The 22,637-nt window shown below is 44.8% G+C and overlaps 2 protein-coding genes across 2 annotated transcripts; one reads left to right on the top strand and one right to left on the bottom strand.

Moving 5' to 3' along the window:
* The first annotated feature begins 1,171 nt into the window (after positions 1 to 1,171).
* LOC139343077 (caspase-6-like) lies at positions 1,172 to 6,680 on the top strand. Its single transcript, XM_070980485.1, has 8 exons — positions 1,172 to 1,224; positions 1,432 to 1,473; positions 2,485 to 2,527; positions 2,611 to 2,760; positions 2,915 to 2,991; positions 3,099 to 3,274; positions 3,378 to 3,528; positions 3,715 to 6,680. The coding sequence occupies exons 1-8, from the start codon at positions 1,194 to 1,196 to the stop codon at positions 3,948 to 3,950; spliced, it is 906 nt and encodes a 301-aa protein (XP_070836586.1). The 5' UTR covers positions 1,172 to 1,193; the 3' UTR covers positions 3,951 to 6,680.
* Positions 6,681 to 6,839: 159 nt separating this feature from the next.
* Positions 6,840 to 20,853, bottom strand: LOC139343844 (calcium uniporter regulatory subunit MCUb, mitochondrial-like). Its single transcript, XM_070981676.1, has 8 exons — positions 20,497 to 20,853; positions 10,204 to 10,273; positions 9,866 to 10,033; positions 8,325 to 8,429; positions 8,048 to 8,208; positions 7,683 to 7,886; positions 7,469 to 7,585; positions 6,840 to 7,107 (listed from the first exon to the last, which is right to left on the bottom strand). Exons 1-8 carry the CDS (start codon positions 20,602 to 20,604, stop codon positions 7,030 to 7,032), a joined length of 1,011 nt encoding a protein of 336 aa, XP_070837777.1. The 5' UTR covers positions 20,605 to 20,853; the 3' UTR covers positions 6,840 to 7,029.
* Between the last annotated feature and the right edge of the window lie 1,784 nt (positions 20,854 to 22,637).

Genomic DNA, 22,637 nt, shown 5'->3' on the forward strand with positions numbered 1-22,637 from the left:
GGCCATATTTCTTATAAGCAGCATCCTTGAACTCAGGGACTCATTGATTCCTCGTCCAAGAGACAAAACGTCTTTTCTGTCCTGGATTTGAAGTTGATGTTGGAAGAAAAGGCTGTTGAATAAAATCTATGAAACTTTTCAGTCTGTCTGACTTGGACTTTCACATTTTATCCCACTGGAGGATGAAGTTTTCAGTCTTCGGCTCGTCTTGTTCAGTGTTCACTGTGTTGTGGGTAAACTTGCTTTTACGTACAGTCTGAATGTTGTGGACATTTGTTCAGTTGTGTTTTCTTGCTGAGTGAAAGAAATTTGAGTGTGTTTGAAACTTGGAGTTATCATTTAGGGTAACACGTAAAGATCAGACCTTATGGGGGAGATAGCAGGTGTTACAGCAGCACAGACAGACAGACCAAGACACCAAAAATGAATAGAATCAACTTTATTGTGCAAAGGAATCTGTCCCCGGTTTAAACATTATGCTGAGTGTAGAAAAAAGACATACGGCAATGAATTAAGTTGTGCAGTGGATGTTTTGGTGTTGCTGTCTGACAGCTGACTGTTCTTCAGGATGAAGGCTTGTGGAAAGAAACTCTTTCTGCGGTTGTGTTGATGTTCAGCGATCTGCAGTGGCCACCAGAGTAGAAGAGCAGGTTGTGTGCAGGATGAGCGGGTCTGCAGTGATGCTTCCTGTCCGTGTCCTCAGGCTGGAGGTGTGTAAGTCCTGCGTGGAGGGCAGGTCAGAGCCAGTGGTTCCTCCGCAGTCCTCACTCTGCTGCAGTCTCTTCTCAGCCTGTTTGGTGGCAGACCAAAGACATGGAAATAGATGAAAATTAAAATAAGGACAATGCAGAAAACCACAGAAAAAAATATAGATTAAAAAGTTGTAAGAAAAGACTGAATCCATTCTGGATTAGCTGTTTAGCTCTTCTGATCTTCGGCTGTAAAAATCTAATCTCACTTAAATTGTTCGTGATTTCTTTAATGCCTCTTCTTAAATGCTTCATGAGTCTACTGCAATGTGGCAAACACGGAAGTCCTGGCTGTTGACCTTTGACTGACAGACGCGAGAACCAATGGCGCTCTCCTCTTGTCAAGCCCAACCAATGAGCTCGAGGGGGGCGGGGCTCAACCGGAGATCACCAGGGTTGGATCGTCGAAACAGATTAGTTTGCCAGTTGGAGCGAAGCGTGAGCATGTCTGATACGAAGGAGGACAGATATGGAGGTAACAGATTTATAAACGTGTTTTTAACTCAAAGTAAACAGAAGTTTTGGACTCCTGCATGTTTTAAAAGACTGAAGCTGCTCACTGTGCTCCGGCACACCTTTACCTGAGGTTCGCCCCTCAGTCCGCCACAGTCCGGCATGTCGGTGGGGGCTGTTTGAAGTGGAGCTGTTGTCAGAGTCTGAAGTGTTTTCTCTCACCTTTCAGGAAGTGTTGCTGAAGACAGCCAGACAGCGACGGACAGGGCGGGTGAGTGTCCATACTGCACAGACTGCCTCCACCTTAAGTCTGTTCGAGGTTTGACCCAAAGCGAAACAAGCTGAAGCTGAAAGACAGAGTTTAAAGTGCAGACAGCCCGGCCAGAGGAAGATTAATCATCAGCTCACTCCCACAGTCTCCTGTCAAAGCGAAACTGACCCGCGTGCAGGTGGACAGGTGCTTTTTTTTGGGTGGAGTGAGGTGAGGTGTTCAGAGTCACATATGAGACAGAGACAAGTGTCTTTGTCTTCATCCAAAACGCATTCATGGCATGTTTGTATCTACGCCGAGCCAGCAGGAGTCCAGGCCTCCTGCATGGAGGTCATGACGTTCAGGAGGAAGCTGTTAAACACACTTTGATTCATTAGGTGTGTTCAGATTATCAGTCGATTAAATGAGCGTCAAGTTGAACTTTAAGACTTCATGAAAGCAGCATCGGTTTCAGTTAGACACCGTCAGCTGAGTGAAGGACGCCACACCAGCAAAGACCGATCGATTAGTCGTCAACTATTCAATTAATCGCCAGCTATTCTGATAATCCATGAATCGGCTTGAGTAAATGCAGCTTCTTCAATCTGAATTTTGTCTCCTCGGTGACAGTTAACTGAAAGTCTTTGAGGCCGTCGTCTTTAAAATAATCAGCTGATTGATCCTGAGTGAAAATGATGTTTGGCTGCGGCCGACAAACACGGCACCACCAAGCACGTCACAGGGTGGAGGGTGGAGGTGTCACTTTTGGCCTCTGTTCTCTTGCCATCTTTCTCCACCTGTCACTCAGCCATTGACGTCCACGAGGACTCTAAGCTGAGGGAACAATGGCCGCTCGACCCCGCAGCGGTCCGTTCACCTGTAGTTTGTGCAGCCGAACAAAGAAGCCTGAAAAGCTCAGTCCTCCTGTGTGTTTTTGGCAACTTCAGGCGCATATTCAGAGTATTTGTGATACTTTTTGCAGTGCATCTCCACGGTTTTGTGGTTTATTCATGTTTGCGTTGTTCTCCGCAGCGTGCACCGAGAACCTGACAGAGACCGACGCCTTCATCAGAAGGTAAACTGCTTCCTCCTGTTGCTTCCTCGCTTGCCTCTCGTCCAGCACTGATCATGTCTTTGCTCCTTCTCATCGCGTCGCAGCTCTTCAGCTTTGGATCCTGCAGAGGAGTACACGATGGACAGCAAGCGTCGAGGCCTCGCGCTCATCTTTAACCAGGAGCGCTTCTTCTGGTGCCTGGGGTTGAATGACAGGCACGGGACCAACGCTGACCGCTACAACCTGGAGAAAAGGTATCGGCAGCCGGCTGCTGAGCAGGAGACGGCGCTTTTGTACGACTGCGATGTGGAACTTCTCTGCGCTTGTGCCACGAGCCCGTCCTGTCGTTTTGTAAGAGTTTCTCATGTGTTTCGTCATGTGCTGAACTTATTTTCACTTCTCTTTCAGACTGAAAGAGCTCAACTTTGAAGTGAAGGCCTACGATAACTACAAACTGGCAGAGGTCTTAGATAAAATCAACGAAGGTAAGCAGAGGCACTCAAACGACCTTTATATGCAAAGACAGCATGTCCAGCATGTGCTGCGTACGTGATCAGTGTCCAGTTTAACAAACCCCCGATGCCCCCCCCAGCCGCGGAGGCCGACCACTCGGACGTAGACTGCTTTTTGCTGGTCTTCCTGAGCCACGGTGAGAATGATCACGTTTACGCCTACGATGAAAAGATCAGCATTCAGGACATCACGTCCCTGTTCAAAGGAGACCGGTGCAGGAGCCTCGTGGGAAAGCCAAAGATCTTCATATTACAGGTACAAGCAAACAAAAGCCAGAACGCCGTCCCGTCCACGGGGACGTGTCACATGTGGAAACCGTAGTTTTTTAAAAAGATGCAGTCAAAGTGTCCGTCTCTAGGCATGCCGCGGAGACAAGCACGACAATCCGGTGACCCCTTGCGATGCCGTGGACAACGAGTTGAAGACGAACGAGGTGGTGGTGGACGCCAGCGCCATGCACACCCTCCCCGCCGGGGCTGACTTCATCATGTGCTACTCCGTGGCTGAAGGTGAGCCGGCCGGCATGTTTGAAACTTTAATCTGCGCATGATGAGACGCTCTTCATTTGATTCAGTCGATGCTTTGAGGATGTAACAGTAGTAACCAGAGTGAGCTATGAGAGGCATACGATCCACTTCAAACGTCCTTTTTCTGTCAGTAACTGTCCTGTCCCCGTCCTGGTGTTGTCCGTTAAGGTTACTATTCCCACCGGGAGACCATAAACGGCTCCTGGTACGTCCAGGACCTTTGCGAGCTGCTGCAGAAGTATGGGAACTCCCTGGAATTCACAGAGTTGCTCACGCTGGTCAACCGGAAAGTGTCGATGAGGAGCGTCGGGAACTGTAACGACCGCAGTGCCATTGGGAAGAAGCAGGTGCCTTGCTTTGCCTCCATGCTCACCAAGAAACTCTACTTCCGACCAAAAAAGTAAAATGAGTGAGTCTGGTGTGGCTGCCAGAATCAGGGCAGGTGTTAAAGAAATGTTTCTCAGTCCTCTGTTGTATGTTCGACACTATTACTCACATAGGCATTCAACAATCAGATAATTGACAGCCGACAGCGAAATAAGTGGTCACAAAATAACAGGAACGACTTGTGTCGACTCGCTCTGGATGTTCCTGGCCTCGGGCAGACTCACGAGCTTGTGAAAAGTCAGCTCAGTCCAAGTGGTGGTTTCATTAATTGCGTAAGTTTCCTCTGGAGACACCATATTTCAGGACGGGTACTCGCAGTTTTCAGATTTTTTTCATGTGCATTTTTCACGGAATTGAAACGAGGAAATCCTCTGTGGCAGCAGTGAGGTCGAAGGTGGAGCAGACATCTGATCAGCTGCTGATAAATAGGTCTGATTTACAGGCTGGCCTGACCCACAGCAGCCTGCTCGTGCACTGATCTGGTTTCCTTGATGCAATCTCACAGTAGATATGATAAAGTAATCTATAACAGCAGCCCTGCAGTAACTCAGACCAGTACATTAGAGGGCTAATACGGCTAATTCTCCTCTGTTTTTAGCTAAATAAACTGTTTAAAAACCCTGAAAAAAGCAGAAAACAGGCTGTTTTCTGAGCTTGAGAGGTACGTGGCTCTCAGGACAGCGACACTACAAACGTGATGATCTTACAAAATATGATGCGTTTCTGTAGATTAAAGGAGCCAACAGTGTGTGAAGGAGTTCAGATGAACCTTAAACATCAGCAGTAAAATCCAGCATTAACGCAGCAATAACATTAATCCACTAACACATCGCAGTTAAACACTGACAGGGACCATTCTTCTGTACAAGAAGTACTTTTATTTTTATACTTCAAGTGAATTTTGCTAAATGCACTGAATTTTTCATCATTGAACTGTAAAATATTCTGCCTTGAGTGTCTGTTTGCCACAGCAGGATGTGCCAAAAACAAGCCGACCACAGCTCGAACGTTAAAGTCTTCTACGAAATAAAACCTCAGGCACTATTTCACACCACGAACGTCACATCTGAGAAGTGTGACTGTTGACCAAGCTGACCTGATTGATCACCTCATCTAAACAGCTTTCTGGATCTGAATGCATATTTTAATGTATTTGGCAATATTCACCATCACTCTTTTATTTCTCCAATAACTGATTCGGCCACAAAAGTCTGATTTCATAATCAATATGAACTGTTAAGACTTTAAGTTGTTTTTTTTTTTGCTTGTAAGAGGTAACTTTTGAGACCATAACGCTCATCAGATTGGCCTAAATTATGTTTTAAGGTGTTCCTGTTATTTTGTCCGACCCCTGAAGATCAATACACATTTTGCACTTTGAAGAAATTCTTTTTAAACTGCAGAATTATTATAGACCACATTGTCTGTCAGCCTTCAGCAAATGTTTTTGTTTGCTTGTTTATTCCAGTGTGACCTTCTGTGGTACCTCACAAACGTTGCCTCATACTGCAGCCAGTTTGTCGTAAAGGGACGGTTTGGGTGTTTAAAATGGGGTTGTATGAGAAACTTACCTTGCAGTAGATGGTGGTCAGCACACCTCCAGTTTGGAGAAGCAGCAGGAAGTGAGACTCTAAGTGCTGAGCTGCTGTGAACAGCAGCAAAATACATTTTAGCCACCTAAAAAAAACTTGCCCAAAACGATCAATATCAGTCTAAGTGGATGATATATTTAGAAGATTTTCACTGCTTTAGCGTATTGTCTTTCCAACAGGAAACTGAAGCAGTTTTATTCGGCTCTCCAACACCACCAGACTGCTTTAAAAAAAACAGTAATTTTACCTTGTAGGATACAGGTTTTACCGGTCTGCTGCTGCCTCTATCTGTCAGTTTGTTTGTGTTATTGTGTGACTTAAGTGTTTTAAAAGGTTGGTTCAGATTCACCGAAATCACACAATAACACAAACAAACTCACGGATAGAGGCAGCGGCCAGTCAGCAACTCCTGTGCTCTGCGAGGTAAAATTACTGTTTTTGTCAAAGGAGTCTGGTGGCATTGAGGAGAGCGACAACAGCTTCAGTCTCCCTTTGGAAAGAGCCTTCTGATGACGAAGTGAAGCAGTGAAAATGTTCTAAACATCCACTTTAACTGCCATCTACTGTAGGTGATGGACTAATATGGGTGGGTACCTCATGTAAACCCACCTCAAAGATCCCTTTGAAAAGCCAAAAAGACAGTAGAAGCTGACATTCCTGCTGACCCCACATGGAGAAGTTTTCCGTAGACCAAACTTTGTTTCTGAGGAAGCTTGAAATGTCCACAAGCCAAACACTTTCCAGCGTACTGTGTAATGTGAGGCAGGTGACGTAATCAGGCAGTTATGACTGTGTCCACATCAGGGTTCAATACTTCATTATCAGCGGTCAGGTAATAACTCAGATTACCCAGGCACCATGTAAACGTGCTGTTTGTCTTCATCAAAAAGGGAATTCATGTTTGTGCTGTTCTTTGTGTTGTCGCAGTTTACAGTACGAAATTTAATAACGCAACCAAAATGGCAAACAAACACCAGTGTGGAAAGAACCTCAGGGAGGAGGGTGTTGTTTTTTTTAAAACTGTCCTGTGGGCTTCGAACACGTCTAGCTGTGTCACATGATCTACGACTCAGGAAAAACTACGAGCAAACACTGATTCTGTTTTTTTGTCTTCTTACTGTTGACTTTGTGTAATAAAATCTTGTGTGACACTTCAGTGACTGTGTGCCTCCCACAGAGCGTGGTATTATTCACACCTGTGCCTTGAGGTCGTTTTCAAGCCTTCATCCTCTCAGACAGTCCGGGGTTACTTTGTCTACCAGCAGCGAGTACATTCACCACACAGTGGAGAGTTCCAGAAGAAGACGTCAGGCGGACGGGACGTTCTCCCAACGTTCAGGAAGCACTTTTTATTTCAACAGTCCTCAGTATGTTTTTTAATTGGCATCATTATCAAGACAGTAAACAAACACAGAATGATTTGGATTCCTGGTAAAAAGGCGCCGTTATCAAAATAAAGCAGAAAAATCGTTTTTGCTTTGGAGAGTTTGTGGCTCGGCTTCGTTCATGGCTTCGGTTGGATCTGTTCAAGCGGCAGCTGGAGCTGAGTGGGGTTCCTCAGACGCTTCAGGTCCTCCTCCACCTGACACACACACACACACACACACACACACACACACACACAAACCTATTACTGAAGGGCAATTCAGCACAATTCCAGAAAGTACAATAACTTCAGTGATTCCTGAACTTTTCATCGAGGGCCACCATGATGTCCAAATATTTGCCAGTATTTTGGTTCATGACCAATATGTGCAAAATACTGACTTGTTTAGAGTTAATTAGCAAATGTTACCATGCTAATATACTGAACTACAGTGGCTAACATCATTCGTCACCTGTGAGTACAGCACAGGTGAAGTTTGTACGTTTGAAGCTTGGTGAGGTAGACTGCTCTGTGTCTATCTAATGAGGGATTGGGAAAAGTGAACCAGTCAACCAACCTGACACAGTTCTTCCTTAAGTTCATTGTATTTTGCCACGTTGAATTTCTTCTTGCTGGCGCCTTTGTAGAAGTAGTGCAGGAACTGTCTGTCTTTCATATCTGGGTACACGTAATCCTGAGGGACAGAAGAAAGTTTGTTAATGTTCGGACAGAAAAAACCCTTCATGGAAGAGTTTGACATGCTGTCTTTGTCTCACGTCCCTGAGACTTGCCTGTTTGGTGAGGATGTAATAGGCGAAGGCTCCGATGCTGGTGGCGTAGGTGATGAAGTAAGTGACGGGCTCCATGACATCCCATGAATACACCCACCAGGTGAGCCAGGCCAGAGCGCCACCCTGCACAGACAGCAGGGCCATGCCTGTCCAGACAGCCCGGGACGTGTGGAACCCTGCTGTTTTGTCCAGCTGTGCCTTCATCTGTCAGGCAGCGAGAGAAGAAGGGAGGGGTTACCGGCCAGTTCACACAACCAGAGACGCCGTCTGTCACCTTCAGAACAGGCCTAAAAGCAGACCGTCAGGGGGAAGTAACGAGGTAGAAAAGGAGGTTTAATTGCATACAGATGTTGAGACACATCTACCTTCTCCAGAGGGGACAGCTCCTGTTTGAGGTTGTCCAGTTTCTCCAGCAGCTGCCTCTCTTTCAGCAGGTGGTGTTCAGGGAGGTGGAGCGCCGTGTGGAGCAGATGCACGACGTGCTTCATGTCCTCCAGCTCCATGGCGTGCTCACTGGACGTGCACACTGCAGCAGAGGGCACACAGACAGTGAGGAGTCACTGCAGATCAGCAGGACTCAGTTGTAGTTATGAAGCAGACAAAATGAGGACAGTTAAACACTGGAGACAAACGGGTCTGTACCCTTCTCAGGAGCGCGGACGTTATAAACGGCATCATTGATGATGAGCTGGAAGTCCTTATCCAGCAGAGCATCTATCAGCGTGGTGTTGGCTACACGCTCTCCACCTGTCACAAGAGGACAAACGTCCAAGTCAGAATTTTACTGTAATCATAAAACTTCACCATTACAGCCCAGAAAAAAAGGTTTCCTGACCAACAATAACACACGCTGAAATGAGACAGATCAGCGCCGCGTACATCAGACTCATAAATGTCACCTGAGACGGAGTCAATCATTTACAGCATGAAGAAAGTTACACATCACTGCAGAACGACAGCTCATTAAAGGACTGAGACACATGGGAAAAAGAAGGAAGACAGCATAACACAAAATATATGCAGCTCAGTTCTAACATGTCCTGAAGTGATGAAATCTTCCTGTCAGCCTGCCTCAGCTCGTGATCTCAAGATATTATCTGCAGCGTCTGAAGACTGTGTTGCAGTTAGGTGGTGTAGAGGGACGGAGCGATTTTGCCAAAAAAAGAATGAGTCACCGCCCTTATTGACACAGAAGGAGCGTCACCTCATGGATCAACAAAGGATCGCTTTGTTAGTCCACTTACAGCTGGCCTCTGCATCACCTGTGAGAGCTGAAGGATCACAAGGTGATTAAAGAGAAGACTCACGTCCACATTAACTTCACCAGTTTAGCGCTGCTCTCCTGGAACTGACACATCATGGACAGTTTTATTTTTTTAAAAGATCAAATTCAATGCAGCAGAAACAGGGAGATCATCTTTCTATTCCACATTCTTCTTCCTTGGCACCTGCATTACCCACAATGCAGCCTGACTGCTGACAGTTTGGGCGTGTTATGCTAGTAGCAGCTAATGTAGCCTCGAGCGATCTAGCCTAAAGCAGAGATGAGGAGTGGGCCTCTTTCAAACTCCACACTCTGATTTTTTTTTTTTTTTTCCCCCCATTTTCAAATTTGTAGTCTTCGGCCTTAACAGAGGCTGACTGGAGACTTAAGGCGATTGATCAGACCTCACACAGAGCACACACTGATGGATGTACACATAAGCCACAGTTACTCCCACAGACCTGTAATAAACAGACTTTGATGTCTAAATTTGGGGCTTCCCTCTAACCTGTGCTGAAGGGTCACGAGCAGACATCAGCTCAATGGACTGGAAACCGCTGATGTATTGTACCACACATGAGGCCAGTTGTTGGCAATGCAAGGCACATCTCCCACAATGCACTGAGGTTAAAAGCAAACTACAACAAATTACTTCTCTCCCGACTGTTCGGAGCTGATTAACCTTTTAAAACCCTCAGGGTGACTCTCAACGCAACCTTACAACAGTGGCGAAAATGAGTTAATGGTTTGTGAAATAATGTTCTGCAGGCATCCTGCCAAACCGCTCTGTGCTGCTCCTCAGATATCGCTTCGACCAACCTGCCAAACCAGGTAGCAACAAAAGTGGCTCGACCCGCCCGAATAAACCTGAACAATGTGATCGGCCTGGTCTGCATAGCTGACGAGTGTCGTGTCCTACCCTTGGAGAAAATGGAGGCATTGGCTCCTGGATCCTCCCTCTGCAGGTCTGTGATCAGGTCACCCACACTCATCAGCATCGGCCTGAGGAAGAACAGACACTTCTCGTTCCTGGAGGGCAACGGGACCTCCAGAACCAAACGGCCATATTTGTACTTCAAGGACACATCTGCAACACAATGAGGGGGGGAATCTGCTGACACTGCTTTTTTTTAAGCTATATATCTTGTGCAGAGATCAGGTCAAGCTCGAGCAGGAGTGTCACAAAGCCACCAACAGGGGGCAGCCATGCAAGATACAACAATGTATTATTAGGTGGCTGTAGTAGCTGTGTATTACCACTGGAGGGTGGCAGCGTACTGTAGAAAAGAGCTTGAGAAGGTCCAAGAAGAGGCAGCCTCTGCTGAACCTAAAACACAAAGAAAGAAAGAAAGAAAGAAAGAAAGAAAGAAAGAAAGAAAGAAAGAAAGAAAGAAAGAAAGAAAGAAAGAAAGCATCACCATTGAGTTTGTTAAAGCACAGACACTGGAGATAAAACAGGTCCACGGCATCCTGAGAAGAATGATCTGGAAAAAAAACAGCCAACAAACCACATCAGACCTCTGTGGGCTTTGGCTTCGCTCTCAGAGTGCTTTTAAGTGAACGTAAATCTCTTCCACAGCATTCGCTGGCTGATGGACTCCTCTTCACTCCCTTCCTAAATGGTGTGTAATCTGCTCAGCTGATGGTAGATTCTTCCTTTTAGCTGATGCACGACTTTTCATTAAGTTAATTAAACTCTGGACTGTGGTCTTTAATTCGTAACAAACGCGAGTCTCTCAATAAAATGTTTGCTCCGCAGGGCTTCGAGTCTGTCCGACCGTGCTGATTGAGAGGACATCCATATGGAGCAGCTCAGATCCTGGACAGCAGAACAACGTCTGTACTTGAGAGTCTTTGAGCGTAGACTTTTTGTTTACAGTTTACATGCAAAGTCATATTTCTACTCCATATTTAAAATCATTCAAACGTGATACAGAGACGCAATTTTAACAAAACCAACTAAATGCAATGTACCAACAGCATTAACAACAATCTTATGTTCAGAGTCAGAGCAGAAATGATTCATGACATTATGTCCTCCAGCTTCCTCCTAAAAGCTGTGAACACGAGCGTCCTGCTGTTGAAGCGCTTGGGCCTTTTGAACCTCAAAAAGCGAATCCATCCTTTTTAGCGGAGAGTCACAGGGGTCCCGCTTGAATACGTCTTTCTCCAGCTGACATCTGTGGATGTGGCAGACCACTCTCGCCCACCCCCGTGTCCTCCAGCTGGGAGTCCGTTCAATCAATATCACATTAAAGAGGAACTAGGGAGCCGTCCATTTTCATGGTCTGAGAAAGCAAACGAGTCTCGAGGCACAACGACGGAGCCGGATGTGCAGAAGCCCCTCACACTCCACTGGTTAGGAGATGGAACTTTAACTGGAAAATCAGCATTCACTTACAGCAATGAGCAACAGTCCACATGACCAGAGGCCTCTTTTACTGAGGTGACATGAACCATGAAGACCATCACAGTAATGGATCACAGAGGCAAGACCCAGAAGGCAAAGCACAAAAAAAATATTCTAAAAGCAGCTCGAAAGGTTTTCGTTACCTGGAGATTACAAACAAACTTGTATTACAAGTGTTTGTTGGCTTGCTAATGAAGCAGCGCACCACACTGTGAAGGAAAACATGACTTTATACATACTCAGTGTGCCAAAAAGAGCCAAATAAAGTGATCCCAGTGAGACCAGATTTAGCTGTTCAGCTTGTGGGAGATCCCCAGATGTCATTATACAGCTGAATGCTTACCTGTCACAGAGCTTTACCACCGACGCATCAGCACACCAGCTCTCCATGGACAATCAGGAAAAGTGTTTTTAAGTCATATAACTGCATGTATATATTCTTTAATACCAGCGAAACATGCCATAATATAATACAAACATCTGTCGCTGAAACCTGAGAGAGTCTGGTTATTCTGTGACCCCCATGGCTAACCGAAGAGGGCAAACACACGACCAGTATGTTAAACAGCCCGGAACAGCAATTTATAAGCCGCCCATACTGCAGCAGCCATAGTGCTTCATTAAACTGAGTGGTGCGGGTGCTGACTGCCAACACATACAGGAGCTGTGTGGGAATAAAATGCCTGTCACAGTGTCACTCTCATTAAAAAACACTTCCCCATGAAGCAGTTTAACAGGGGAGTGAGCTGAGCAACATTTGAACTCACGTTGTACATCGAGTGCCTCGCAAATGTGGAAACAGATCTGGAGCGAAGCATCAAGGGCGAGGCTGGACTGTTTGTCTCTTTACCAAAGGGGAATGTGTGTGTGAGTGTGTGAAATCATTGACCAGAATCAATTCAACAGCTGACTGACTCTAGGCAGTTTATATGCTATGCACACACATACTAGTCCCATTTTAAATCAACCGAACGTGGCCACCGTGGCAGATAATGCAGCGTAAGAGCTGCATGATGAATAATAGTCCGTTTCCTCAGCTGTGCTCCTTGCCCTGTGTTATTACAGTGTGTAGCACGCTGCATTACAAGCACTGACCATTTTAAGTCTCTAACCCCACATTTAGTGGTTACAAATGCTCTGAAACAGCAGTACAATAACATTAAAGAACCATTTGGCTACAATATATTATATACGCATTATGTGAAAGTTGACCCCTACAGTTGAATTTTTGTTACAAACTATTGAAAACAGCCCGTCTTATTAATTCAATGACCAACACATGAGGACAATAATGCTTTTTATGTTCCTTAAGGGAATAATGTGACTGTTGCTCTAAATGCACAAGAACCAAACAATGCAGAGAATGCTAAGCTAATGCAAAAATTAGCATGCTAACAAGCTCACAATTACAACCAACATACTGATGTTTAAAAGCTTTTACAGTCTTAACGATTTTAGTGTGTTAACATGCTAACATTTGCTAATTAGCACAACAGTCAAAGTACAACTAAGCCAGTGTTTCTCAATTCCGGTCCTCGGACCCCACTGCCCTGCATGTTTTAGATGTTTCCTGCTCCAACACACCTGATTCGAATGAGCGGCTCCTTATCAGGCCACTGCAGAGCTTGATGACGTGCTTATCATTTGAATCAGGTGTGGTGGAGGAGGGAAACATCTAAAACATGCAGGGCAGTGGGGCCTGAGGACCGGAATTGAGAAACACTGAACTAAGCTGAATGTCATTAGTTCAGCAGGAATTTGATCATGAACCAAAGAACAGGACAAATTGAAATTTTGACCTCTAGGGACCAAATTTCGCGGCAATGTAATTGTCGAGATATTTCACCTAAAATCAAAAATGTCACCCTCATGGTGCCGCTGGAGGAAAGGTTGCACTGATTACATATAACCAACTACCTGGTCCTTCAGATGTCGTTCTACTCTAGAAACCAAATTAAAACAGACAAAAGTATGGAGGCAAACAACTTTCCTGTTAGCGGTTGGGTCCACGACCTCGGTGCCAAGCTGCTCTGGGATGAATGTTGTTTTGTTTTTGCTGGGGTGTGCAGCTTTGTTGCTAGGTTAATCCACAGGACAATAAACATTTGGCGCCGCGGTGCTGAACGTTGTCGTTTACACTGATTGATTCGAGCAACCGTAAATAACGCAAAACATAGGCATTTTGAGTGTGTGTTATAGTGTTTCCTGCCCTCCATGTGCAGTTCACACCACAACAAAAGAGTGACTGACGTCATATACAACCTTTTGCTAATTCACTTCCATATTAACACTGGCACTTACCAAAATCAGATGAGATAAAAGATAGAAAAAGAAATTTAATGATTTCGGGTTTATGCAATATGGCAGCTTTTGACAAATTATGTTTAGACAGATAAGATGTGAGACAGAGGTCACAAGCTCTGCGCCCACATGCAGGAAAGGTCGGCTACCAATTACTGGATTGGATCCAAATTAAAAATGTCCAACCTATTTATGATCTATCGTTTCATTGGAGCTACTCCCATTCAAAGAGACAGACACATCCATAGATGAGTAAACACACAACGACGGGCTGCGACAGGCTGCAGGCTAAAGAACAAGCCCATACAAAGCAAACACAAAAGTGACACACCCATGCCTTGTCACCAGACACTCATGCAGCCTGCAGAAAGGAGTGGGCCTCTCGACTTCACATGATGACTGCTGTCACGTTTGGCTTCTATACTGAACATTTGTCTGCTTATCAAAACAAAACACACTTCCCAATTACACAGCTAATCTGTATTTAGAGTGCAGGGTGGTCGCTGTCTATTCATTCTCCTTCAGACATTTCTGGAGTCAATTTGGAGCTGCAGGGAACAACACTGCGCACCTGATCCTCCTCGCCAAATTATTTCCTCCAACTGTTTCTCAAAACAATCGGCTGAAGGTATATTTACCCCTTGAGCTGGGCATTTCTTATTTATGCCGTGCCGACAGGGAGAGAGCGAAAACGCAGAGTAAGCCTAAACAACATGGTGACAAACTGTAATGTCCTTCTGCCGCGTTTGTGAAGTAGGCCTGGTCTTCCTGCTTGTGCAGTGAATAGGGTTATCACGGTGACAAGCAGCCTCATTTTCCCTGAAGTCTCCCAGCACACTGCTCCATTATGGATCCTGTCACAACTGAGCTATGGCCTGTCGCATCTAGACTTCCTAAAGGCATCTCCTCCCACTCTCATCAAGGGTTTCATACCACTAAGTAAAGAGAAAGTGACTTTTCCGCATGTGCACACGTGATCATAATGTGATGATTTACAGCATCTTGCAGGCGTGCCTTGAAGCAGAGTAATAAATGGCCTAAACGCCGGGATGAAAAATGAGTGCTGCCATGATGAGAAATTGAATTAGTCCCTGTTGCCATCATGGCTGTGAACAGCCAGCACTGTGCCATTAAATAGTTTGCATTGAGGCGTTTGTCTTCTGTTACGCAACTAATGATCCGGCTGGATTAGGAGGACGAGGAGGACATACAACGGGATGAAGGGGACTGCAGTATGGCGGCATGTGGGTAGAGGAAAGACAAGGTTTGTATTTGTACAGCAAGTCTAAAATACCTGATAATAGTGAAAATCAAGCTGTAAAACATACTGTAAGTGTATCAAAATGTAAAATTATAATTCATTGGGGGATTAAAAAACAAAGGATGAACTGGATACTTCACATAAATAAACAGATTTCATTTATTTCATGCATGCTGGGAATGTAAAGATGGCCTTTTATCCAGCAGGGGCAACAAGCAGAGCCTTTTGCTTCCTGGCAGCTTTCCAAACAGTTATTCTGCCATGAGAAGATAGTAACTGTCTGTTTGGAGGAACTTCTCTTTTGTGTCTTCACTGCAGCCAGAACGGGTGGTGCAGGATAACAAGGAGAGGCAAGACTCATATTTATTCATGCCACACATGTAAGAGTAGGACTTTTGCTCTTACAGTTAATCACTACTCAGCCCAAATTGTACTTGTCTGTACTGACTCATGATAACACAGTAAGAGACTGCATGGCTCAATCAGCAAACAGTTATTTGCCCTGCGGTCCAGCACAACACAATGCAGGAGATGAATACTGAAAAGAGGGGGACAACGGGGGTGGGGTGGGGGGGGGGTTTAGGAATTCGTGTGGTGTCTGCAAAGGTCCACAACAGCCAGATACCAAGCAGAAATTTGGAAAGGAACAAAACAAACCCAAAAAGCAAAGCTGCCACAAAAACTTTACCAACATGACTGAGTCATATTTCCCAGTCTGTCTCACAGTCAAGCACCGTCACAGGGTCACACCGGGACCAGGCGCACATGTCGGATTAAAAAGTACCCTGAAGTTACTTAAACAAACCCTTAGTGTGCCAAGTCTCAGGTTAAGGAATGATTTCACCTGTGTGTGTAAACATCACATACATTGGTGTTTAGTGGTCACATTTGTAACTGATGACTTTTAATTTGAAGGGCTCATTAACACCTTATTGATCTCACAGCATACGTTGTTGACAATACAGAACACAGAATGCAACGTTAAGTGTTTATTCATCTGTTTTAACTACAAGGACAAAACACTGAATTTCACTGTTTTCACAGGGAACATATAAGATATTTTCAGTGTTGTGTAACAGTTTTGTTACTGTCACTCCTGGCGTTACCTTGCGATCTGTATCTAGATGCGAGTACAGTTAGTAGAGGCATATGTACTGTTTCAAGCTTTTTGGTTGTACTTTAAGAACCACTATCAGGAGCAGGTGAGGTATCCAGAATCAACAGCTGATAAATGTTCCAGCTTTCGTGAATTGCATCAGTTAAGGTGATTAATATCACAGCTGTCGGTATAATGGTACCTGATCAGAGGCGACTGCGTTTACACTTGGTCCTAATGTTTTAATCTCAACATGCCATTTGCAGACTGACTTGTGGGTGTAGGTATGAGTGGCTGAACATGAGGTGTCCCAGGAGAAGGGAAGCAATGCCGCTGTGTTAACTCTTCCTCATGTTTTATTTGCAGTGAAGAGCGGATCTGTAGATTTTTGCCCGTCCTGCCTAAGACAGGAGGAAGAGCAGATTGTGGTTTAACTTTATTGATTGCATTTACACCTGGCTCAGAACTGATTACACTGGGAGCTAGACCACCTCCAGGGGTGTTTTACCTGATAGCGTTACGACTGCAATGGGTTCTGCATGAATATACACCTCATATTAACATTCATTTTTCATTATTGATTAGACATTCAGATACAGTCATTTTTCATCTTTACTGGACAGTTGATGAAAGCGAAGCAGACAGGAAGCACGAGGGGGGAGGAAGGTGTGTGACATGCAACAAATCCCCCAGCTGGAATCAAACTGATGATGCTGCACTTACAGGGTTTGCATCTTAATCACCAGGCCACCAGACGGCCCACATTACATGTAAAGACCAGGTATTTCAGGCTCTGCTACACTACGTCTCTCGCTACAGCTCCAATCAGGAATCCTCCATACAGCCCGCAGCTGGTCCCAAGTTCAACACCTTAACATCTACTGAGTGAAACACAAGTCTGAAAGACTCCCTGCGGGTGATGTCCACATGCGCCTTCCAGGAGATCAGGCCTATTCTATTTCTGTGGATGCCAGCCTAATGAAGGACGGCTCTATGCCTGGCATGACCAGTCTTGACACTGAGGAACAAGCAGACAGACTCGCTGGAATGAAACTGCTTCCATCCGACAGTGTAATGCCAGACGTTGAAAGGTGCAAGACAGCAGATGCAAGACAGCTGTCCGACAAAAGTGTCAACCCCTCCAGTGACAAAGTGATGCTTGCTTCAGCTCTCTTGACATTTTGGGGTTTACATTTTCTCTGGAATAGCAGGAATATGTCTCCATTTCAGGCACAAACGTTCAAAGTACAAACTATAAATGTGATGGAAAGACTGAGAGAACAATACGCTTTCCTCCTGATTTGTTCCTGTATGCTGTGGAAACCCTGACAGTGCGTGTTTTCATTTCACAAAGTGCTGTGTTGCCACTCCATACTTCAAGAAAACAGTTATATTTTGGGAAACAGGCTGGTTTGCAATCCCGCCAACAGTCGAGTGAAGCGATTCGTGTCAATTATCTCTGTGCATCCAGTGCAAAGGTTCAGTGTGTTGGGAGTATGTTTGACAGCAGGGGGGACTGCTCCCCCACCGCTGTCAAACGTGGAAGAAAACACGCCTATCAACAGATCCAGAGCTGTCTGTTTCACATGCTGTGACCTGACAGGAAGCAGGTCGTCACCAGCACATCCTGGAGTCACAGAGGTTTTGTTCAGAGCACAGTTATGACACAAACATGGCAACTCATCATGAAAACATGGCTATTAATATCATATGTGTCATCATCATGGCCAGGGATTTGTAAAACGAGCCCTTCATTAAAACTTCTCCGAAAATGATTGAATATGTTGAATGCAAAGGCAATACTGTGGAAATAAGACAGCTTTGGATGTGCTGAAAGGCATTTTTAATGGAGCTACACGTTGTGTAAAAAGTAAAAACGCAATCATTTGCAAACAGACTGTGTTTACTGATCTGTGTTTAATGATCACATTGTGTTTCATCCATGTTTACACAGCGGGAGTAATTGGGAGTTGTAGTTTACCCTTCATTCTGTTTGGCCTCCTGAACCTTTCAATACTGGATGCACAGAGATGAAACTGATATTGATCCCCTTGTCTGACTCTGGGAAAAACTGCAAGCGAATGCACTTCCCAGAATATTCCTTTTATGTGTTACTGTAAATACAGACAATCAACAATGACTGCAGAACAAACTCAGAGTGGCTTATTTGCATTGAGCGAGCTGCAGGTCGGTCAAACTTCTCTCAACTCTCCTGTCCTTCATGGAAGTATTTCAAGCTCCATCATATTACGTTCGCCCGTATAGCATTACGGCACAGCCTGTAGGAAAAAAACTAATTATCCGACAGCACCATCACTTACTGACATAAAAGCCAAACTCCCTAAAGCTTCTCTCATAAAAGTGAGAGGCCTGCCTTAATAAAACATTTCCCAGCAGAAAACCTTTGCTGAGGGCAAAACAAGAAATACAGCAGATGGCAGAGTGTTGGAGGTTTCATCTCCTGTGCACTCTCAGTAGATAATGGCTCATTTTACTTTTTTTCAACAAAATTTAATAAGAAATATGACACTTTCTATGACTACCCACAAGAGAACGTATCTCAGGTCTGATCAGTGCACGCTGTCAACTGCTCACACAGCTCGATGCCCAATTTATGTCTGCTCATGCTGACTGTAGTGGTTTATAGTTTCTGTACACAAGGGTAGAGAACCCATGAATTAAGTCAAAACTTCAATCCATCCAAATCAATTTTCATTTTCTACTTCCTCAACCTCTGGAGCCCCAGTCTATCTTGCTGGCTAATGCTGCTGAATTATCTGAATTCACTTTCTCTATTATTTATTTGAAACAATCTCATAGAAAACTTGACAGATCTCTGGATTCCTAAAACTGGTTAGGTACACAGGCTCTCCTGTTACAGATGTTGTTCTTGCCCATTTGAAACAAGCTGTGGTGCAGCCACTCCTTAAAAAAAACGAGTATACTAGTATTAAACTCTGTTAAATGTCTACAATCTCTGGGAAAAGGAAAATCACACAGCACTGACTCAGGCTGTGGGTTGGAGGGGGGCATCCTGGTGGCCGAGGGGTTAAAGATATTGATCGTGCAATTGCGGGGATCCCCTTTGATGGGTGTATTTAAGCTACATACACTGTTTCTGTTGTATCTTTAGGGCTTAAAAGAAGGTGACAACACAACACGGAGGCAGTGACCTTAACCTTATTTTGGTGGGACATGCTGAGCATACCGATGAAGAGGAGTTCTGTTTTTGAAGTAGTGACGGCATTCAGTATGGAGAGGTAAACTGGGTTTGCTGTAGCAGCACTTTTAGTACAGCATATCTTAAAAGAGGAAAACTGCAGCTCCAGTTTTATATATGGTCCAGACTAAAAATAGAACTCTTAGTCATCCTGACATGCAAGGTGACTCATGACAGCTTGCCCATCTAACAGAAAGAATTGTTTTCCTCAGTCCCACAAACTGCATTTCAATCTTCGCTCAGTATGGAGACTGTCATGGCGTTTGGCAACACACTATGTCCTGTTCTTCCTGCACTGGCCGAAATCTGAGGCGTCCACTTGGGGATCCGCTGGCTCAGGACTTAGCTGATTTCTTACAATGTTTAATAAAAGAGGCAACTTGAACCAGCCATTTTAACAGCTTACTGATGATAAACCTGAGTGGTGATGCTCTGATGCAATGTGGAGTTTTGCCTTGCGCAGCCTTTCCCACCTGCACAACGCTCACAACTGTATGCATTTACTGATTTGTGCAGGCAGGTATTTACCTGCATCTTTGACTATGGCAGACGAGCACCTGATGATGCACAACACCGACATATGATACTATGAGATTCTGACCTCTATGCTCAACATGCTGCAGAATATAGCAAGCAATGTAAATGATGTGTCTTTGTGCAGGACAAGGAAAGCCTCTACTTAAAGTTCAGAAGTATATTTAGCAGCCTGATCATGGCCTGTTTCTCAAAATGGGCTCCTGACGAACATCCTCAGGGGACTAATTAAATGAGCACTGCTTTATGATAGTGATAATGTACAATAACTATAAGTACGTCGTGTTTAGACCCTCTGAACCCCTGAAGAGCAAAGTAATGCACTTTAATAATTCATTTGTTATTCCGTGAGCCCTGAATGAAATTACAGGACACAGAGACAGAAACACTGATGCAGGCGGAGAGGAGATGCCTTTCTCCGGAGTCCTGAAAACCTCCAGCAGAGGGAACCTGGAAGAAAACTGGATCGTACTTAAACAACGACAACAAAACAGTCAACACCTGTTTCTAAAGTTTTCATCTGATTTTAGAATGGTCGAGAAATGACCGAAGACAGCTCTTCAAACCGTTTGCAGTACACTGAAGTACACAGTGAGGCGTTCACATGGCAGGAAACCAGTTGGTCAACTACGTGAGCTAACATACCGGCAGACTTCAACAGCTGTACGGCGGTGTAATGTTAGCAAACATACGACGAATTAAAGCCATTCGCTTTATGGTTCATTTACCTGATGAAGAAATGTAACCGGACGAGTGGTTTTGAGACCGCAGTGGAGAGGCTGAACACTTCCCAAAAGTCTCGCCGTAACTTTGCCGACCATCCGCACCGAAGCCATCGTCAGCCGTTTACCGTGTTAGCTATACTGTTGGGGCATTCCGGTTAGAGAATATCCTTCCACAATATGTGCTCCGGAGCCCGGTGTTCCAGTTCAAAACGCGTTGTTGTCTGAGTAAAGAACAGCAGATGAGACGATAGCTACGGGGCAGAGAGAGGCACAGCCCAGCCCGAGCTGCATACCATTTCCTCCTAATGACACTGAGCCAGACTCCGCTCCCTTCGCCCCGCTTTTTTCTCCTCGGTCTGTTTTTCATGAGGCAGCCAGCAGGGCGGCTGGAGCAAAGGAACGTCCCAACCCAAGTGAACCACAGCACCACGCCCCCGAGCACCGCGGTTAGGTGGCTGAAGGTATGCAACTTGGTGAAACAGCGGCTGGTGTGTCGTGTTTATGTGGCACATATACGTTTGAACTCGCTTATTAGCATGTAGAGTACCACCAACTAGCATTAAGTGCTAATACACAGGCACTAAACCGGTAGTCACCAAGATGAGGCTCGAGGACCCAAACAGGTCATTCTGGCGCCAAAAGCCCCTGTTCCGACCTGTTGCGAACCAATTTGACGTTGGTTTCTCCTCATGCTAGACAGTTAGGTTTGCTGATTGAACATGAAACTAAAAAGACAAAAGACGCGTTTGTACGCGGTAAAATAACAAAAATAGCATTAACTGTTGTAATACAGCTTCCAGTCGTCAGGGGCAGCACCAAGCAGCACTCCAGTGAGTAATTATGTCCGCCATCTTGGATTTTACACTGTTGAGTTTAAGGGAAATCCAAGTAAGTCACTGTTTTCTGACTAAATAGTCTACATCAGCTTTGATTTTTAGCAGCTTTTGCTGAGAACTTAAACTGTCTTTTGATGTATTGTTGTTTGTCTTTGCTAATGGTTACCCAGTCGCTGTTTGCAACCACCAAAGTATTTTCGCAATCACATGGTTGTTTACTGTCTGCCTGGGTTCAGAACATCTTTGCCGTGGGCAGAATTAAAGTTTCAGTCCAGTATTTCCACAAACTGTACCCAGCTTTTCAGAAACAGAACTACAAACACAACCCCACTGTTCTCTTCTCTGCTGAATGAGTTGTATTCTGCTTTGAAGCCCTCACATGACAGTGATGCAAAGGTCAAATGGCAGCCTCCAGGCCTGGAAAATTCAATTTTTTATTTGTATAGCGACAAAATGAAGCCTACACTGAAGTGCCAAAAAGTGCAGGTCCAAGAATGGCTACTTCGGCCAAAGTGGAGATTTCCGAAAACGCCGGTTATTTGTTGGCATGTGAACAGGGTTAAACGGCGTTTTAGGTTCCGAAACGTCACAACATGCAACTGAAAATACTTAACATCATGTGAGCGACCTTATTTACACTCACGCCCATAGGTTTGGCATAGTTATGATGCGCTCGACAGCGTATTTATCCGTGTTCATGTAAACGGCAACATTTTTGAAAACAATGTTGTGTGCACAATGTTATTTTTGAAAACGGAGTGGCCAAAATATGCATTTTCCAAAATACCCTCCTATGTGTAAATGTAGGGTCAGACTGATGGCAAGCTGTTTCACCAGCCAGGCAGCCTCTGCTCCACCCATGCTCCACCTCTTTGCCCATTTTTGGATTAGCTCCACGATGGCTCTTAAGAAACCAACTGCGATGGCACAAAGAGTGCGTCCATGTTTTATGCAAGCTTGCAAGTTTTTCTTCTGTGGGGTCCAAATCTGAGAAGGTTTTTGATGCTGAATATGATTTTGGAGAGATTGAAAAAACTGAGAACTATAATGAAGAGAGGTCCATGGCTGCAGACCTGGACTTTGGGAAGAACTAGACCGACCTTGCCTTCCCTAATCAACATGAATGATGAGTCCATTTGGTAAATGTATGTGCACATATGTGTGAGAAAGAGCTGAATTGTTCAGTTTTGTGAAGATGTTCAACAAAGACCAAAGCACAGGGAGCACACATGCAGTCTAATTTTAAATTAGGTTTCAAGTTAAATGATGTAAAACTAAATATTAGAGAACTATGCACTGCAGTTTGTT

The sequence above is a fragment of the Chaetodon trifascialis genome, chromosome 2 (assembly GCF_039877785.1).
Source record: "Chaetodon trifascialis isolate fChaTrf1 chromosome 2, fChaTrf1.hap1, whole genome shotgun sequence".
NCBI lineage: Eukaryota > Metazoa > Chordata > Actinopteri > Chaetodontiformes > Chaetodontidae > Chaetodon > Chaetodon trifascialis.

What these genes read in the sequence shown, in the direction of transcription:
- LOC139343077 (XM_070980485.1), top strand. Translation starts at nt 1,194, where the DNA reads ATGTCTGATACGAAGGAGGACAGATATGGAG. An exon ending in CAAAGATCTTCATATTACAG is followed by an intron (nt 3,275 to 3,377) that starts GTACAAGCAAAC and finishes GTCCGTCTCTAG; the next exon opens with GCATGCCGCGGAGACAAGCA. An exon ending in GTGCTACTCCGTGGCTGAAG is followed by an intron (nt 3,529 to 3,714) that starts GTGAGCCGGCCG and finishes TTGTCCGTTAAG; the next exon opens with GTTACTATTCCCACCGGGAG.
- LOC139343844 (XM_070981676.1), bottom strand. Translation starts at nt 20,604, where the DNA reads ATGGCTTCGGTGCGGATGGTCGGCAAAGTTACGGCGAGACTTTTGGGA. An exon ending in CGGTTACATTTCTTCATCAG is followed by an intron (nt 10,274 to 20,496) that starts GTAAATGAACCA and finishes TTTGTGTTTTAG; the next exon opens with GTTCAGCAGAGGCTGCCTCT. An exon ending in TTAAGGAAGAACTGTGTCAG is followed by an intron (nt 7,108 to 7,468) that starts GTTGGTTGACTG and finishes TGTGTGTGTCAG; the next exon opens with GTGGAGGAGGACCTGAAGCG.